Source organism: Erpetoichthys calabaricus, chromosome 3 (assembly GCF_900747795.2).
Source record: "Erpetoichthys calabaricus chromosome 3, fErpCal1.3, whole genome shotgun sequence".
Classification (NCBI taxonomy): domain Eukaryota; kingdom Metazoa; phylum Chordata; class Cladistia; order Polypteriformes; family Polypteridae; genus Erpetoichthys; species Erpetoichthys calabaricus.
Genome location: NC_041396.2, coordinates 201,555,638 through 201,576,626, shown reverse-complemented (window position 1 = coordinate 201,576,626; position 20,989 = coordinate 201,555,638). Strand labels below are relative to the sequence as shown.

The 20,989-nt window shown below is 33.9% G+C and overlaps 1 protein-coding gene across 1 annotated transcript in view; it reads left to right on the top strand.

Annotated features, from left to right (window-relative positions):
• The window catches only part of bckdhb (branched chain keto acid dehydrogenase E1 subunit beta), a 225,917-nt gene extending 206,197 nt beyond the window's left edge, over nt 1-19,720 (top strand). The window contains exons 10-11 of the mRNA XM_028797663.2: nt 11,281-11,430; nt 19,014-19,720. Of these exons, the coding sequence (XP_028653496.2) occupies nt 11,281-11,421 (141 nt within the window). The 3' untranslated portion in view covers nt 11,422-11,430; nt 19,014-19,720. The remainder of the gene's footprint in view (nt 1-11,280; nt 11,431-19,013) is intronic.
• Nucleotides 19,721-20,989: the final 1,269 nt, after the last annotated feature.

The following is a 20,989-nucleotide window of genomic DNA, read 5'->3' as shown; positions in this document are numbered from 1 at the left end:
CTTTAACCCTTAAACTGCCACATACTTGGGGGTTAATGCATCCCTGGACGCCAAATACATTTTTGCTGCACTTTAAGTAAACGTCACAATTAATAAAGAAAAAGTGAAATTTTATTGTAACACTTTTTTCATGGAAAGAGCATCACAATTACTGCAACACTGATCATTTTACACACTGCTAATGAACTGTAAAAACTATTTAAAAAACTCCTGGAACAATATGTACAAAGTGCAACTGACACCATGGATGAAGCTCAGTAAATCACTGAGCCAACTTAGCTTGAACTGGCAGCACGCAAGCACACAGAGGTAAGCGCTGACACTTGCAGGCTAGTCAAGTGCAGTGGCTGAATCCCAGAGACAGGCTGCAGTACTACAGGGTGTCATGCTTGGATCACAGAAACACAGGAGATTGTAGAGACAGGAACTTTATTCAAACACTTCAAACAAACATGTCTCTTTCAGAAGTAAAATGAGCTCAGTATGCAGTTAGTTGATGAATAAGTACAGGTAACCCAACAGAAGGCAGACAGACAGGAACTTGAAACACAAATTACAACAACTTTTTTTTTGCCTTTGGTCACCACCCCCTTTTTTAAAAACCACGCTGACATCCTTTGACCTCAACAGCACCAGCACCCTCAGCAGAAGACCAATCAGATCCACTGCAGGGACTGCTGGGAGTTGCAGTTTCAAATTCTATTGGCTACTTTCACCATCCCAAGCCACAGTTTTCTGTACAGTTGCTTCCTGATCTCTCTACAGTACAGTATTGCCACGATAAAAGCCTCCTTCTGTGGAGGATATTTGCGGTTTCCACTAACAATTATTAGTTAGGTTCTAAGGAAAAATCTGTGAATGACTGCGGCCGTGAACTCTGAACCGCGACTTCGTGGGGGTCTACTGTACACACATTCACCATTCATTACAATTTTTTAATACACAATAGTGCCTTTAGGATTAGAATTGCATAAAGCAAGTCTATTAATTCTAGTTAGGTTTCAACATTTTTGTTTTAACTTTTGCTTAAATATATCAAATTATCGAGATTCCTCTACAACCCCGATTTGTTTCCTAAGAGTTGTTTTCCAGAATTTTTAAGGTTCTGGTGTTTTTTGCATCATTAAATAAATTACAATAGCCTTTATCATCTGTTTTGCAACATGGATGCTACCTTTATTTTATTTTTTTTTTTCTATGTTTTTTGTAGATTTAAATGAATGTTTAATGCATTACATTTGTCTGATGTGTCATTGTCCTAATTATTATAGGATTCACTTTTTTTTTTTTTTTTTGCTTGTAATGGTTGTATGTTAAGCTTGTTTGTTTGTTTTAAAGAAAAAAAAACACTTTTAGCGCTTCATTTTTAAAACATGTCTCTGTTGTAAATGTTCTAGACTTAGCTTTTTAGAGTCTCGAGAAGAAAAAAAACATTACTGTACAATGTAAAGAAAGAAAGAAGACTTAATGGTGGTATATATTATTTTAATTCTGTCCTTTTCATTGAAATCCTGATTTAGAGCTGCTCAATGGAGAGCAATTAAAAGATTCTAAAGAATGCTGATGAGATATTTCCTCTGCAGTAATGTTTCTGTTTTGCAAGTATAGAATCATGGTGTTAGAATCTAATGGACTAATCAATAGAGTATACTGCAGAAAAGTTTAGGATTAATACATTAATAAACTAAGATTATGGGTGATTATCTCAACCCACTTACCTTTCTGATGTTTTATTCCTTTCTGATATTTTTTTCCAGTGATTTTTCAATAGTGTATTAGCATTTTTTTCCCCACATCCAGAAAAAATATTATGATACGTGACTGAACCATTATATCTCATTCATTGTAAATAGTGTTTTAGAATTATTAGTTAATTAAGAAAACACATGAACAAAGACACAAACAAGCTTGATGATTTAATATTTCCAGTGCTTTAATTCTCCATAAGAATTCCAAACCGCACAAAGAAAATCCCCACAGGTGTTATTTATGACGACTAATTTGTATTAAACAAGTTTTAGAATGTTATGCTACGTGAAGCAATCTTTATGAATAAGAGTTTTTTTCAAATATTATATACTGTATGCAGTAAGTAACAGTATAATATTACAGTACATGCAGTATACACACACACTGTGTTTACAGTATACATATACACTCACTGAGCAGATTATTAGGAACCATATACTACTACTTGGTAGGGCCTCATTTTGCTTTTTTAAATAGTGCCAATTCTTTATGGCATGGATTCCATGTTGGAAACATTCCTTTGAGATTCAGATAAGTCAGCTACATATTTGTGCTGCGAATCTCTTGCTCTACCACATCCCAAAAGTATTCTATTGGAACTTGTTGTCATGTTCATGAAACCAGTTTTAGACAGCATTTATTTTGTGACACAATGCATGATCATGTTGGAAGTATCCAGTAGAATGTGTTTAATTTGTACACATGAAGGGATGCACATAGTCAGCAACGATAGCCAGATAGGCTGTAATAGTCAATTCTGCTACATTAATAAATATATAAAATAATTTCTCAACCACTTCAGTTTTCCTTTATTTTTATAATGGGAATGGTGTTGTTATAATTGTTCTTTGTCCATAGACATGTAGTTGTTGCCATCCACTCCTTTAACTTTTTTAAACAATTAATTATGGACAGTATAGGAAAAACATTTATTCTGAAACAAAAGTATGGCTGAGTATCGTCTGCCTCAGAGGAAATAAGTTATGTTTTAATGGTAAATTGAAAACAATAAAGGTCTGTGTACTGAGCCCTGTGGAACACCATATCTAACTTCAGAACATGAAGCCGGAGTACTATTAGCACATTTCTTTACATACCAAAATTGCTTTGATAAATATAAAATAAACCACACAATAACAGGACCTGAGGGTCCACACATGTTTAACAGAATAGTCTGTCTAGAGGCAGTCTAGGGTAGCACCCAGGTTATCTTTCTCAGGCTAAGAGGTGAGAGATGTGGAAGCTGTAGTAATCTGAGTACCCTTAGTTTTACATGCAGTTCCATACTTCTGATTCTAGTACCTGGAGCTTTGACGTGTTTTGTTTACATGTTGTAGGCCATAAGCCCCTGTAGTTCCATGTTTAATGTATCTAACCCTACTTAATCCTTTAATGAAACCCCTAGGCTGACACCACCCATACCTTAACCTTAGACACTAGAAAAATGTAAGAATCTAGACCAAATTAATATTAAAAAAGTCATCTTATTTTTTAAAGCACAAAACAAAATGCAAAGATAAACGGTTAATTGCAGATGATATCAAGAATAATACATTGGCTTGTTGTCTATTTTAACTGTTAGCTTTTATAATGTAGTTAAAGTATAAGTAATTCTTATTGGATTTATATTTAGTAGGTTCTAACAAAAGTGTTCAGGGACTCCCACTTGAGTACCACTGTTAGAACGTCCTACTCGTGTATGTGGGTTTATTTTTTTCCTCACCTTTACTACTGTTTGTTGTAAAAACACATGAAATTAAGATATGTTTCTTAGTATAATTAATATTTTCTTATTTCTAATTCTATACATGTACAGTAAATTTATAAAACATTTTACGCTTAAACTATTATCTTAAAAATCATATCAGTGTTTAAATAATCAGCTATTTGTTTCAAAATATGATACCTGAGTAATAAAATATCTTGGTTCAGAGGTTCATTTTTAGATGCAACACATACATGAAGAACTGTTTATTTGTGGTTTTAACTGAACTACATGTCTTTATGTTCAGCTCATTACTAACTTTTTGAATTATTAATCTTGACTGTTGTGTTTTCACAAATTTAATATCTTTATATCTGAGTACCTTCAGTCCATTTCTGACCTGATTCGGTTCTTAAGCTGAACTTTCATTAATGGGCAAGGTTGGTCATTGTTGTCAAAGGCTGAGCTTAAATATAACAACACAACAATTTGGGCATTTCCTTCATCAGAAAAATATTAATTTGTCATTTTTGAGTTGTTTGCATTTTTGTACTGTGGCCTTTGCATAAAGCTAGGCTGGAACGTGAAATAAAATGTAACATTTAAGGTAAGACTGAAGCTGTGGGGTGACTTCTTTTTAAAAGTAGTAAAAAAGTTTTAAAAAGAAAATGTAAATTTTAAAAAGGGCTATAATCATAGTTTAATTTACATTGGTACTATTTTGAATAGAACATGGTGTTTTCCAGTTCACACAAAGTAAAGTACAATAAAGTGGTTTATTAAACTTGAATTAACTTTAAGAAAATGGATTGAAAAATAACTAGACATATCTAGGACATGCATGATTGAAGCCAACCATTTTCAGGTCACTTGTCCATTGTATAGTGCACTGACACACATTTCTTAAGCGATTGTTTTTAGTATTCATATAACTAGGTACTGCGACTTATATTTTGAATCTTGTGTTTTATACGTCTTTCTCTTTTAATGTGCCTCTGTGTGTGTACATCCAAGTTTTTCATGTATTCCTCATCTGTAAATGCAATAAAAATTGTGTGAACACCAGCTAAATTTCCCTCTAGAATCAAATAAATTATCTAACTGTCTTTCTGACTACCTACCAAATCATTCATGCAAAGACAATTTATAAAATTAAAAAAAAAAAAAAATGAGTGCTGGGTATTTATCTCAATACAAAACTGTATTATCAGAGAAACAAACTCTGAAATTGGAAAATGAAACCAGCAAAAGAATAGCAGTTATCCAATAATTTCTACAGTATTAAAGAATAAGAGAAGGAACATTATTTTTTAATTTAAAATTTGATAAACTAATACAGTTCAGAATCTCTGATATGGTGATACATGAAAATCACTGTGTCTGGCAGGTTTAGAATGTCATGGTATTTTTCATCATGACATTATTTGAAATTTTTTGTGCATAATTTTATTAGAGTGCTCTGTGTACAAAGACATTTTAAACATCAATGTTAATAGTTTAATTTTTGGCAAATTATTTGGAGATCTTCAAGCTGAAACTTCACCTTAAACTAATCTTTCTTTCCTTTGAAGTCATTTGGTTTTAGCAAGGCACACAAAATTGCTTTGTGCTTCAGTCAGTTGTTTGATATTGCCTTCTTAAATGTGTTTAAATAATCATGCATCTAATTGAAAAGTAAGTGAAGGATCTGCCACATCATCTCTATAATGGTATTCAGGATGTGTCTGTTTCTTAGAAAAGATTAAACAGACAGGCAATTTGACATGCTGTAGCTCTTTATTCATTTATGAAAGTAAACTTCTGGAATTCAGACATAAGCTGCTGAGTGTTCCAGATAATGCAACACATAGAGTTCCGAGAATGGAAACCTCTAAGAAATACTCCCTAAACCTAAACAGGGACAGATGTATTTACTATATCACTAACATGCATTATAACTCACAAAATCAATAATGCTATTATCTATAAAGATAAACCAAATAATAGTGTTGAATTAAGAAAATCAAAGTATTACTCATTTAGCATAGCTAAGTGATTCTTTAAGAAGACAATACTATAGCTTCAGTTACTATGGCCCAACAAAGTCTTTTGATCTTCTATGCTGATCAATTTGCTTTGGGAAACTTTAACTTAAAAAATAATTACTGGGCACTGAAAGAGGACAATGAATAGTAAGCCTCTCTAGAATGCACTTCTCCTCAGTTATCAGGGTTTAATGAAATTTAAAATTTTACACTGCATTTAATTCTCCATTGTCAGATTGCTCCTAGGCACATGTTATGAAAATATACACCAGTCTGCCTCTCATGCCCATTCCATCTGACTTGACCTCTTTTACACCTCTATCTTTCCAATGCAGTGTGATGACTTTGGAATTTTAGTAGGTCCTCCATTGATAAACCCCATTCAGGAGTTAAACAACATGGAACTCTTTCCCCCATTTTGTTCCTTGCTGAATGTACAATCTAGCATAGTCTTTTTAAAATATTGTTACAGTAGCATGCCATATAATTTTGTTCAGGTATGCAACTGCTTGGGGATATGTTTTTATTATTTAAAGTTGGGGCAGAGAATTATTAGAAGTATAAGCTACTCCTCATTGATAATGCTATTGATTGACTCACATTCTACCATAATATACCTAGATAATCCTGTAAAACCTCTGCTAGCAAATTATCAGAAGTGTCATTTTTTGACCACAATGTTGTATCTGTATTTCATGGTTTGGAGAAGCTTTGAACCTTCTTGTTCGAATTGACTTGCCGTCATTAAAAGAACCATAACTTCTAATCTTTGTGAGAGGATTCTCAAGGGGGGTGTCAGAACATTTTGTCTGTGTGCCATTTACAATGGACCACTGTTAACCATTTGAACTGAAAAATGAAAGTATGTCTTTAGACTGTAGGTGAAAACCTTTGAGAAAATGAGAGCATTAAGACTCCATGCAGATGCACCTCCTGCCAGAGTTTCAATCTATATTGAAAGTCAATATTTATTTTTTTTTTTTTTTTGATGTGTTTATGGGGGATTGCCATAGTGTTGTCAAGGAAGGGTTGCTTGTGGGTTCAGGTTTTGCTGTTTCTGTCTTGATTTTTGATTATACCTTTTACAATAATATTACCTGATTAAATATCTCTATTTTGTTTTAAAATGTAATAATTTCGATAAAAAGTTGGGGTTTTTTTTGAGAAGGGTCTCAGGAAACTGGAGCCTACCCAAACAACATCAGGTGTAAGGCAGGAGCCAGCAATGGTTGGGCTGGCAGTCCAATACTGGACACACTTGCACAAATATTGACACTTATACCAGGCTAATTGAGAGTAACCAATTAGTCTGTCACACATGTTTTTTGCATTCATGTGGAAAATCAAAGTGCTTAGAGAAAACTCCACACAGGCATGGGGAGAATGTCCTAACTATATACAGATCCACTATTTGGTTTTAGGTTCAAATAGCATTAACAATTGCACCATACCAGCATCCACTTTACCAGTCATTTTCTCACAATTTGATATTTACTGGCATTTATGTATGCGTACACAAGAAGTATTCCTTTTCTTCTTGGGTATTTTGTGGCAAAGTGCCTTTTGCCAAGTTTGAAGGGTAAGTAGCTCCCCAAGCCAGAAAAACATATTTTCATCATATGTGACTGCAAGGCACACTTGAATGGTTTGAAAAGGTTACAGTCAAAACAAACTTACTTTGTGGATTCAATAATATCATATTACACAGAATTTCTGCAATACAGTCCTGCATATATTTAATAACTAGCCAAATAACTTTTACTGTGTACTCAGAGCCTAACAATAAACATCTAAAGTGTAGAAAGTGTGAGATTATTATTATTTTATAAAAAATAAATACAGTTACACATTAGGTTAAATTGCTCATAGAAGTAAGTGTCAATCGTGCTTTTGTTTATAGTGTGTCAAAATGATTTGTGTTTTGTGAATCCTGTCTTAATGCTGTTTTTGTTTTGGGTTTACATTAAAATTGCTAATATGTAAGACTAAATGCCTAAAAACATTTAAAAAATGAAAGACAATAGAATGTAAAATGTTAAAAATAAGTATATAAATATTAAGCATATCATTTAAAAGGAGTTTAGAATCTAATGTTTATTATAACTTGGCTTCTCATCAGCAACACCAATACCATGTTTAAAGTTACTTTCACAAACAGAAAATAATGGGGTGCACATCTGACACATGCAGTAAAATATTTCTTGAATTTATTTTATTGCAGAGCATTCATGTCTTAGATTTTATAAACCCAAATTAGAAAAAGTTGGAATTATATTGAAAATGCTAATTAAAACAAAATGCAATGATTCTTTCATTTACTTTTGACTTTTTATTTCTTTGTGGACAGATATTTTATGTTTTGTCTGGTCCATTTCATTTAATTTCTTAATATACATCCATTCCTGCATTTCAGGCCTGCAGCACATTCCAAAAAAGTTGGGTAAGATAAATGAGGTAAAATAATTAAATAATGATGTGCTTTCAAGCAGGTGATGTCAACAGGCGATTGTAATCATGATTTGATATGAAAGCAGTGTCCATGAAAGGCTGAGTCTTTGAGGGGCAAAGATGGGCAGAAAATCTCCAGTTTGTCAACAAATGCATGAAAAACAATTTGAAATGTTTAAAAACAATGTTCCTGATACAACCACATGAGCAAGGAATTACTTTGGTAAACCTTTGTCAAGCACTAGAATGCAGAGTTACAGTCACAAATGCCACTTAAAACTTTACTGTGCAGAAAAGCAGCCTTATATTAACCATGTCCAGAAGTAGCATCGACTTCTCTGGACATGGAAGCATCTGGGATGGACCATCACAGAGTGGAAACATGTATTTTGGTCAGACGAATCAGATTCTCAGATCTTTTTTGGAAGAAATAGATGCCGTGTGGTATGGACCACAGACAAAAAGGACCATCCAGACTGTTATCAGCAACACGTCCAAAAGCCAGGGTCTGTCATGGTATGGGGTTGTGTCTGTGCCCTTAGCAAAGGTAATTTATACTTCTTTGATGGCAGCATTAATGCAGAAGAGTACATTGAGATTTTAGAGCAACATATGCTACCTTTAAGATGACTTATTTTCCAGGGATGTCCATGAATTTTTAAACAAGACAAATAAAATGCACATTCCGAACACATTACAAAGACATGGCTGCAGAAGAAGAGGGTGCAGGGTACTGGACTAGTCTGCCTGCAGTCCTGACCTGTCCCCATTAGAGAGTGTGTTGTGAATTTTGAAATGAAAAATGTGACAATGACAACACTGTACTGCTGTACACCTTAAGATGTGTTTGTAGGAAGAATGGGACAAAATAACACCTGAAACACGTTATTGCTTGGTATCCTCAGTGCCAAAATGTAAGTGTTGTAAGAAGGAATGGCAGCATTATGAAGTGGTGAATGCTTTACTGTCCCATACTTTACTGCACTGAAATAAAATCCAAAATAAATTTAGGAATCACTGTTTTGTTTTTTTTTTGTTTTTTTTGCATCTTCCATACTGCCCCAGGTTTTTCTGATTTGGGGTTGTAAAACATTTTAACTTGTGGATACACCATTAGCATACAGTCGTACAAATAGACAATTGTCTCTGTTGAGTGTAGGTGCTGTACAAGTGTCTATGTTTTTCACAAGTAGTGTTGTTTCTGACACATTCTGAGTACTTGCATGACTGCTTTACATTTGTCATATCTTAGGCGAAAGTGTTAGTCGTCGAACATTAATGTCTAATATACATACATTTTAACATTTACACATAAAATACAGTATGAGAGATATATGCATATTTTTAATTATCATTGCTATATTTTTATTTAATTTATGGCTTCATCCAAAGAAAACAGAAGAAAACTGCAATTACTTACATATTTCTTCATTTTAAAAACTGTCTGTTCATTGGCTTGCTGAAGGGCACACACTGAGTCCTCCCTGTATTGACATGTTGTTGGCCTGAACATTTAAAATATTTGGTTAATTGTGAGAGAAAAGCATTTTGCTTGTATTTGACGTTTATCTAGTATAAAGTTTAGTTTGCTCTGCTTTATACATTTATTACATATTAATATTAAAGCAAACCAAAGATGAAGCATTTACTGTTGTAAATGTGCCTACATCCATGTATTTGTTTCATTTAGTTTGTTTTTCTGGAAATCATTACAATGTGTACTTTAGGTTTCATTATATGTTTTCTCTGTTACAAAGTGTTTCTATAACTTTATTTTGTACTTAAGAAAAATGAGTCATTTAAACTTGTCTGTTCTGATAGACAGCGTGTTGGTTATAGGCTGCAACACATTTTCGGTGTAACTTTACTATCAGTAGGCTTTTATTACATAATATAGGTCAAAATTATATTACATGTCTCCTTCAGCACATAGCATATTCAGAAGAATTCATTTCCAAAAACACTAACACTTGCTTAGCATTTAAACCAGCAACAGAGTCACTTCTCACCATTTTCTCCTAACAATCTGGTGGGATCAGAAATGATGCCTGCTTCTTCATGACAGTATTAATTAATGATGTCTTAATCTACCCTGTTGTTAGGATATAGCAGTTTGGATAATGGATGGATGGATGTCTTAATCTAACCACTTGTTTTTGTAAATTATTTGTAACTAACCTCTTAGTTGCAAGAACACTGGCAAGCACATTCAGCTTTAGTTCATGGGAAATCATCTAAATATCACACTTAAATTTTAAGATTTTCCTACATATCACCACATGTAGGATAGCACTGTTTTTCGCCTTTGTCAATCGTTTTAAAAATTTCAACAGGAAATAACAATCCAAAATAAAAGGAGATTTAGAGGAGTCCATTTGTTTAAACTCTTATGACCACTTCAGTCACTGTCATGAACGTAACAGCATATTTATTAGCAGGACACTGAAGTTCAAAATTCCAGCAGTCTTGAGTATTAATATGACTTTAGGACTGCTTGCACTATACTTGAATTTCAGTGCCTGTTTAATATTTTTTATGTATTTCTAATAAACAAGCACCATATTACTAGGATATTTCATTTATTGGTATCCTTTATTGTGTTCATTGACAATTATTTGTAAACACTTTGAAATCACTTAAGTTTTTTTTTTTTTGTCCAGCTCCTTCTGATTCACTGGTATGAGAAAACTCCTCACAAATGACATTGATCTTTTTGGGGTTTTGCCTATTGTAATCTCTGTAGACATGATTAAAGTATTTAAAATGATAAAGGGAATTAGTACAGTGGCTCAAGGCTGTTATTTTAAAATGACTTCATCAAGAACACAGAGACATATTTAGAAACTTGTAAAGGGTAAATTCTGAAAAAACATTAGAAAGTTTTTCTTTATTCAAAGTACCATAGAATAGTACCATAGATGGAATAAATTACCAATTAGTGTGGTAGACAGTAGAACTTCAGGGACCTTCAAAACTCGATTATTATTTTAGAAGAAATAAGTGGATAGGACTTGCAAGCTTTGTTGGACTGAATGCCCTGTTCTCATCTATTGTTCTAGTGTTCTAAAAAAAACTTGAGTTTGTCATTTTAAATAAGAATATTGAGAGTTTTAATAAAAAATGTTTTAAAATGTAGTCTAGGTGGGAAAGAAATCTCAAAATGCCCTTGAGTTTAGCTGTTCATCTATTCCAGGCAAAGGTACATCATAATATTGCCAGTTCTCCTATTTGCTGTGACAATTTGTTTATGTGAATTTGTTTGCCTATGCTGTTAGCTTAAATTTTTCCAAAAGTAGCTGGAAGATTCTTTTTCATTGCATAACTAAAAATGTGTTCCTTATTTTATTTCCATAGGAAGAATGCTTTTTGAATCTTGAAGCTCCAATTGCTAGAGTATGTGGCTATGATACTCCATTCCCACATATTTTTGAGCCTTTCTACATCCCGGATAAGTGGAAATGTCTTGAAGCCGTTAAGAAAATGCTAAATTATTAGTTTTAAATGGTAAGAAAATATGCATTTTAAGAACTTTTTTTGTGAATAAATGTGCTGTAATTAAACATTATTTAACATGTATTAATGAGGAGTATATACTATGTATTAACTAAGAGTATGCTGATTTTGAAAACTGCATAAAATATTTAGGTATTTTTATTTGCTCCATTCCATATATGGAGGAAGTATTGTTTTCAAATATTCAATCAAATATTATTACATATTATCAAAATATTATAAACAACAGAAAATACCCCTGAATAACAAATCCCTAGAACATGTTTTGAGCATTTCTGGAAAGATGTATGTACATGTGTCCATGTGGTTTTATGTCTACACTAAAATGTTTATGAACACTTTAACTTGAGAACAAAAGGACAAAAGATTCTTAGTGAAGTTTTGTAGACAACTTGCACTCATTAGTCTTAATAGCTGATTAGGTTTCAGGTGAATTCCAACTCTTCAGCCTCGAGCCTTTAAAGTTCAAAGTCTATACCAACAGTCAAACACTACTCAGAAGTTCATAAAATTTGGCCCAAGCATAAAGCTGAAGTTTTGAGCTTTTAAATTTCAAATATTTCCAACAGCAGCAGTCTCGGCAGAGAAACTCTAATTACAAAGAAGTATTGATTAAATTTTATTCCTCAGTAGGGTCTGTTCATTTAGGGCTTTTGGTGCAAACCCCTCTTCAAATGGTAAAAGGTGGCGCCATTATGCACAATAGGTGAGAAAAGACCTTGGATAATTTGAACATCTACAAAACATCAAATGCTAAAGCAAAAACTCAGCACCTATAAATGACAGTTGGTGTCACTTCAGAGATTTTCTGATCCATGTTCAAAATACAGCAAGTTTCTTTTAAAAGCAATATAACAAAAAGACTTAAAAATTGGCCAAAATGGATAAATAGGAATATTATTTAAAAAGTAAAACTGAAAAGATCACAGTACAAGAAAATTTAAAAAGACATAATTCTGACATAGAGGAATATAGGAAACTACAACCAGAGATCAAAAAAGCACTTGAAACGTCAAAAGAGAAGCCAAAATAATAATTGCTAGAGAAACTAAAATTAGCAAGTATTTTTTTCAGTACTACTCCAATAAAAAGTCAGTAAAAAAGATCTTGTTGAAAATTAGAAGGAAATAGCAGTTGAAGTGAGCAAGTATTTCACCCAATTATTTATAAAGGAAGAAACAAGTGGAATGCCCCATGCAGAAGTAAAAGCAATCTTTGAAGTTCATTGATTTTAAAGTAGAAGTGTCAAATGTGCTTCAAACCCTCACTACGTTGAAGATTAATAAAACCCCTGGACCTGATAGGATCTTATCAATTGTATTGAAAGGAATGAAAGACATCTATAAACCCTTATTAGGCATATTTCAGCAGTCACTTCAAAAAGGAGAAGTGCCTGAGGACTGGAAAGTTACAAATGTGACTGCATTCTTCAAGAAGGGAGACAAAATGGATCCTAGTAATTACAGACCAATTAGTCTTGTCTTAGTTCTGCGCCATGCAAAATTATGGAAACTATAATAAGAAGTAAATAACAAGATTACCTAAACAAAAATAAACATATGCTGGTTGCTCTTTAGATTATTATGAAAGGAAGGTCCAAATGAATCTTTTAGATTTTTTTGAAGGAGCAACTGGAATGGTTGACAAAAATAAAGCATACAACATAATTTACCTAGACTTTCAAAAAGCATCTGATACAGTCCCTCACCAAAGATTAATTCTGAAACTAGAAGCTGTAGGCATCAGAGGTAACCTACAAAACTAGATCTCTAGTTGGTTAACCGGCAGAAGCCAAGGATTACAGATAAGAGGAAAATGCTCCACATGGAGCAAGGTCATCAGTGAAACCCCACATGGGTCTGTCCTTGAACCAATACTTTTCTGATTTGTATTAATAGCATTGATTATGGTATAATTAGTAAACTTGTCAAATTGGAGTGATGGCAGACACTGAGGAGGTAGCCAAGAGAATTAAAAAAAAGATGTGGGCAAAAGGATCATCAATTATAAATACAAGATAGGAAACACTGTCATGCAGGAAACAACCTCTGAAAAGGATTTAGGTGTATACTGTATGTTGACACAACACTTTCATTAACTAAGAAATGCACAGAAGCAATGAATCATAAAAACTGTTGTATTTAAGTCAGGAGAGATTGTGCTCAAACTATACAATGCACTAGTGAGACAACATCTGGAGTATTGTGTGCATCTCTGGTCACCATGGTTCAAGAAAAACATAGCACTTGAAGCTGTGCTGAGGGGAGCAACCAGGTGCATCACAGCACTTAAGGATATATACTACTCTGACAGACTCCGAGAATTAAACCTGTTTAATCTTGAACAGAGGTGACTGAGGACTTTAAATACATGGATTATTTTCCCTCACAAAGACAGTAATAAAGTAGATCAAACAACATTCTTCACAAAGGTCTTCAGTGGAAATTAAGGGAAAGTGTATTTAAAACTGAAGCCAGGAAGCACTTCTTTTTGCAAAGAGTTGTGGGACTCCAGAACAATCTACCGAGACATGTAGTTGAACCAGAAACTTAGACAACATTTAAGAAAAATCTGGACGAGGTATTGGGACAGTTTAGCTAATACGTAAACCAACGGCTTGATGGACTGAATGGTTTCTTCTTGTTTGTCAAATTTCTGGTGACAGTGGCCATCTCTGATTAAAGGTGCTAAATTTGACAAAGGTATCACCTGGTGAATGTATTGCTATATTCTTCATGGATTAGTGTGCTGGCTATGTATGTATGTACTGTATGTGTTGTGAGTCATTTGCAGCATTTACGTTTTTAGTTTTCTTACACTTACTTCGGCGTCCTGTAAAAGGACGACTAGTTATATATTAGCTGAAAAAAAATCTAAACATTTCATATTTTTGTTACATAAAACTGTTCATTTTTAAAAACATTTATCTTTAAAGCAGAACAAAATATGAAAAATAAACTTAAGCGGAGTTGCATCCAGAGTAATCTTTATTACATTCACACAGCATACTGTTGTAAATATGGAAAATGTTGTGTTGGCACCACCAGATTCTTTGAAAATGCTGGCTTTTACACATATGACAAGTTGTAAGAAAAGAAAGATAAAGTACCTTTTTAAAATTACAAAATGTCTTTCTTGCTTAAATCCCACTGGACTTTAATGAGCTTGTAAAATACAATTTGGTTCTAAAGTCTAAGTCTGTCGTTTATCTATTGGCAGAAACAGTGATACACATAGCATGTTTGACGTTAATCTCCTCTGTAACTGTAAAGACAGTACCTTTTATTGGGAATGTTTTATTGTAAGAGAGAGGTTAGGAGAATGCACTGATACAGCGCATTGCCGCACCCACCACAAGACGAACCACCTCAGGATCCCAAATTAGGGTCACTTCTGCAATTTATGGGATTCGAATCAGCAATGTTGGAAAAAAATTTTTATTTATAAAGCACAATTTTAAAACACCATAAGAGTAAACCAATATGCTGTACAATTAATTAAAAAAATATCAATAATGAGTAAACAAACAAAGGACAGAAATGACATAAATACTAAAACAAATAAGTTAAAGGAACCGATCAGAAGTTAAACAATTTACAGAAAAACAATGGATATGAAAAAATTAATAAATTATTAATAAAAGAGTTACTCATATACAGTTAAAAACAATCGAAACAAGTGTCTTTTAAGTCTTGATTTAAATATTTGAGTTCATGAAGCTAACCTAATTTCAATTGGCAGAACATTCCATAACTTTGGTGGTAGAACTACAAAGGCACGATCACCCCTTGTCTTCATCTTAGACTTTGGCACGACCAACAATTGCTGTTGAGAGGAATGTAAAGAGCGGACTGGTGTATACGGAACCAGCAACTCAGCCAGATAGGATGGGGCAGCACCATTTAGCGATTTACAAACCAAAAGTAAAATTTTAAAATGAATCCGAAATTCAACTCGAAGCCAATGAAGCAAGGCCAGAATTGGAGTAATGGACACAACTTTCTGAGACCCAGTAAGAAAATGAGCAGCAGCATTCTGAACCATCTGTAGCCGAGAAAGATGAAATTTACTGATACCAGAATAAAGTGAATTACAATAATCAAGACGCGATATAATAAAAGCATGGCATACCTTCTTCAAATCAGAGTGCCTCAGAAACGGTTTGACTCTAGCAAGCAGTCTAAGCTGAAAAAAGCAGCTCTTGACAATGGACGAAATCTGTTTATTAAAATAAAGATCAGAATCAAGGATAATCCAAGATTTTTGACGTGGGGTTTGCAAAACCCAGCTAATGAGCCGAGCTGATCCCTGACAGCCCCATCAGAAGCCATTGGTCCAAATACAATAACCTCAGTCTTACTCTGATTCAGATTAAAAAAATTTACAGCCATCCAATGTTTGACCTCATGATAACATTCATGTAGTGACTTTAAGGACTCCTTAGTCAGAGGTAAATAGGTGGCGCAGTGGTAGTGCTACTGCTTTGCAGTAAGGAGACTGTGGGAAGATTGTGGGTTCGCTTCCCGGTTCCTCCCTGTGTGGATAGCGCTTTGAGTACTGAGAAAAGCGCTATATAAATGTCATTTATTTAATTTATTTTAATTTATTTTTTAAATAAATCTGGGTATCGTCAGCATAAAAATGAAATGAAATACTATATTTGCGAAATATGGACCCAAGGGGTAGCAAATACAAAGAAAATAACAAATGACCCAGCATAGACACCTGTGGAACACCATATTTCAAATGAGCAGTAGAGGAAAGTACAGACTTGTTACCAACAGAAAAGGTCCTGTTAGTGAAATAAAATTTAAACCAATCTAGTGCACCCCCTCAGATTCCTAACCACTTATCCAGCCTTGACAACAATATGTTGTGATCGATGGTATCAAAGGCTGCAGTTAAATCCAAAAAGCACTAAAACTGTCGAAACCCCAGAGTCAGCTGAAAGTAAAATATCATTAACAACCCTGAGTAAAGCCGTTTCAGTGCTGTGATAAGTTTTAAAACCGGACTGAAAAATTTCTTGACCACCATTACAATCCAAAAAAATCTGAAGCTGCTGCAAAACAACTTTCTCAAATATTTTAGATAAAAAAGGTAGTTGATGTTCCAATTGCCACCACAGATCCAATATTACCTTTATTGTAAGGAATAGTATAATTTCATTGTCTTGCTGTACTGTATCACTATACTTTGATTTGTGTTATCTGTGTGTTATGTGATAGGTTGGGAAATTATTTTTTACAGCCAAAATCCTTCAGGGTAAACATAGTAATTACTACTGGCAAGCAATGAGTTGTTGTTCTGAACCTGTCATTCCAGAGCCAGCATCATTCAAGGGCTTTTGGCACGTCATAAAATGGCTATAACGTGTTTCTAGTTTTATTCAGTCAAGATCATAAAGGTTACACACTGACTTTTTGTCAGAGTGTTGGTATGCAGTGTGTGGTTTCTGATACAGTAGAGATATTGTGACAGTATTCTGAAAGAAACAGGGCTCAAAATACAGGTCCATATGAATATTATGAATTGAGAAATAGGTACATTATTTTTTTGCAGCTAGTCAAAGACCTAATGAAGTTACAGTGAAAATGTTACTTCTGTAACAGGCATCTGCTTTCAAAGATAAACAGGTGGATTTAGCAAAGCTACTTGTGCAAGACTAGGCTATGGCTGCTGCTATTTTCTGGGTGCCTTTGTCACCCACCTAGCAGCTTTTAATGGTATTGCCTGTCTATATAATGCTGTCACAGATAAAGGAAGGAATTAAGGTGGAAACCTAGTTGCGTCTAATAATATTGCTTATCAGTAAACACAACTGTAAAGACCTGTAATTAACCCAAACAAGAAACAGGTGTAAAGGATTCAAAACTCTTTACATGGTAAATGTCAAGGAGTAAAATTTGAAAATGTCATGGCTAAAGTGCAGAGAGAGAGAGATTTTTATCAATTGAAATATAGTCAATTGTATCAATGCCTATGGGGATAGGTTTAGTATAGATGCCGAGACATCTAGATATTAATTCTAATTGATGACAAAAGGAGCCAAATCAGAAAATAAGAAGAGTGTTATTTTTCTTAAAGGTTTAACATTGTCTTTTATTACCTTTTCCATTCAAATAAAAATGCTGTCATTCAAAAAAATCTTTTAGCATAACAAAAATAAAAACGAGAATCAGCTTTTTTTTTTTTTTTAAACATCCATTTTATTTCTTCATTGTTCCAGAGTTTTACATTGCAATTAAATGACACAATGCTACAGCTTCTCATGCCTGTTTTCTAGTTTAATTCACTTGCCTAGATATCATGGGCACAGTGGTATCTCTGAGGCTAGGGATTTGCACTGGCAATCAGAAGGTTGCCAGGTTCAAATCCCGTAAACGCCAAAAGTGACTGTACTTCGTTGGACCCTTGAGCAAGGCCCTTAATCTGCAATTGCTCCGTCCTGGGTATGACATTAATCTGCATCCAACCTGGGGGTTTATGTTTATTTTATTTCATTTGATTTGTTTTTTCTGGTCTTTTAATTGTTGTCATTATAACTGTGGAATAAGTTTAGTGCTATTTTGAAATGTTTGGGGTTTTTTTTCTCCACTGTCACAAATTCTTGCATGATTATGGCCATGTTGCTTAAGCCAATGATTCCCGTGGCCACTCACATGATGGTTGGCATCATGAAGTGTCATCACGTGGTTTCTGCCAAAGATGGCATCTGAGTATTGGATTTGTTTTAAAAATAAGACTTTCTTTAGTACTAGTCAGGGATAATTAATTCAAGACAGTGTATGGACCTTTTGGATGAAGAATCAATAAAGCACAACATCCAGAAGCCACAACAAAAAACAAAGAAATAAATAATTCATAAGCCTACAGTCCTTCTGTGATGCAGTATTGGGTGGTTCTTTATCAGGGCTGATTGAGTCACCTGTCAGGAAAGAATCAGAACTGGAACAATTGAAATCCACATGGCCTTCTGGAATACTGCAGCATAGCATGGAGGAAAATTTGACTTGTGGAAAGTTTAAAGCACACCACGACACCCTCCCCAGTCATCAGCCAGAGTGAAAATGAAGGGACTGAAGAAAACAAAGTTAAATGTCAAATTTAGGTGTTCTGCATTGTTATACACCTATCCAAAATGAATTCTGGGTGGAATTTAAACCAGTTGTGCTTTCAACAAGTATTGCCTGTATCAGATTATTTAACCAATGTTTTTACAGATTTTTCTAAAAATGTCAGCATATGTTTTTATTTCTTTCTTCAAAGTTGTGTATCTGTGTTTAAACATGAAACAAGTTTACTGAGATTATGAACCCTGTCCAGTCCATCACTTTTTTCTCCAATGTTATTTTTGAAATATTTATTGTAAAAATACATTGAACTAAAAAATAGCATGCTTTAATAACTTTTTTGAATTAATCAGTCTTTCTTTTAATAATTCTGTTTTCATATTTGCAGTAATCTGATTAATCCTTTAAAACGCCACAAGGCATGCCTGTATTTTTTCTGTAGGGAGATCCACGGGTAGATGTCAGTGTCTAAATGAATGTTAAATTGTGTTTCTGTTTTAGTGCCTGAAGGGGTAAGAAGATGACTCCTGACCTTCTCCTTACGAGTAAGATTGTATTTGGTCCAAGACTTTTACATCACCCTAAAATCTACTCTACCCGCTGACAAAAAGTATCTCACTGCTAGGCGGAGACCTTATCAAATTGGTGTTTTTTTCTGGTCATTTTTGTTTGTATATTTATTTTCCTAAGGCTGTGTAAATTATCTTGGAAAATCCAAGAAAGTAAAAGTGGACAAGAGAATCCTTCACAATAGTGAAATACTATAAATACTCCTCTAGATATGTTGTATGTAAAATGTCTTACATTTCTAAACTATAATACAATGAATGTTTTGGATGTCTATACATAGAGAACCGGGTGCATAGTCAAATAAATTCTGATGGTTCTGACACCTTCAGCTTCTTTAAAAAGTACTCTGACAATTAATAGAACTTGATTTTGTCATTAAGACATGATTTTTAACTGTGCCAGGTTTTATGTCAGAGTAACTGACCTTTATTCTCATGTAAATGTATTTTTGTCTTCTTAATCTCCTCCTGTGCTTTTGGAGTGGAGTGTTTGTCGTCTTTTCTTCTTGAAGCATTTATTCCAGCACTGATTTAATTGAAAATTAGGTTTTAAAAAGAAATAGTATATAAACAAAGAGTTAGACATTAATATTATGGAGGACTATTTCGGTCAAAATTAAATAAATAAATAAATGCACAAATAAATTAAAGTTCTGTGAAATGTGAGCATAAATAAATAAATGTATCATGAAATGAAGCCTTAATAAATAAATTTGCCATGAAATGAGAGCATAAATAAATAAATGTGTCACGAAATATGTTTTTTGTTGCTTATTTATTTATTTCATTTTGTCCGTAACATTCCTCCAAACCATCATGAAATACGACTTGAAATAAAACTGTCACTTTCACTCGTTAAAGTTGAGAGGGTGGGCTCTAACACACCCTCTAGTTATTGATTGGTTAATCGACTTCTGTAGATTGGCTATGCCTAATTCAACATGGCTGTGTGTGAGATGGAAGTAAACGAGATAGCACAAGAATTAATTAGAAAAATGCTTACTACTGCCGATGAAATGGATTCTGCCGAAGATATCACATATTTCAGAGAGAGAATTGTTGCAGAGAAATGGAAGAATGCAAGAAGACGGACGTTCCAGTTTGAATTAAATATCACACATTTTACTTAACCATGTAATTTCACATTTATGATCTTTTCACACTGCTGACATTATTCTGCAAAACCAAAATTATTTCTCTCCTTCCATACTTTACATTATGTTAACTGGGCTACTTATTTGTGGTCTAATAATATTACATACCTGTGAAGGAGATCCTCTTTTCTCCAAGTCCAGAGGCAGCAAGGCTCGCTTTGACTTGGTGTTTTGGTAGAAGTCTGGTCACTTAGACAACAAAAATTATGTGTGTACATTATGTGATGTACTATGCTTGGAGAAGGCATCCTTCTAGTAGACCTAAATTGCCTCCTTGGGTTGTTTGAGCCCCCATACGGGGCAAATAGCCGTGCTACCTCTGCTGTTAATTAAAAGAAGCAACACATTTAATTTTTGACATGCAGCAATATAGTTTTTAACAAGATAAAATTGAATGTGTTCAATAAATGTGCTCATCACTGTATTTCTTTCACTGCAACACTGAAAGCCCAGTTAAATGTAGAGGAGAATCATCCTTTCTGGAATGTGGGCACCATGTTTTGAGGATTGTTTAGGAAAGCTAGAAGTAGCAACATACTACAAATAACTACAGAAGGGTAAAACTGAATCAGGATACCAGGAAACACTGTATAAAAATATGCTCACTAAACTGCAAGGAACCACAGGTCTTAGAGAAAGAGAGAGAGAGAGTATAAATAAATGTTTAAAACCTACTTTAAACAGTAATTATGGGGGGTGGTGAAAAACAAAGAAAGGTGTTGTTTAATTACGAAAAGGGGGAAAAAAACAGGTA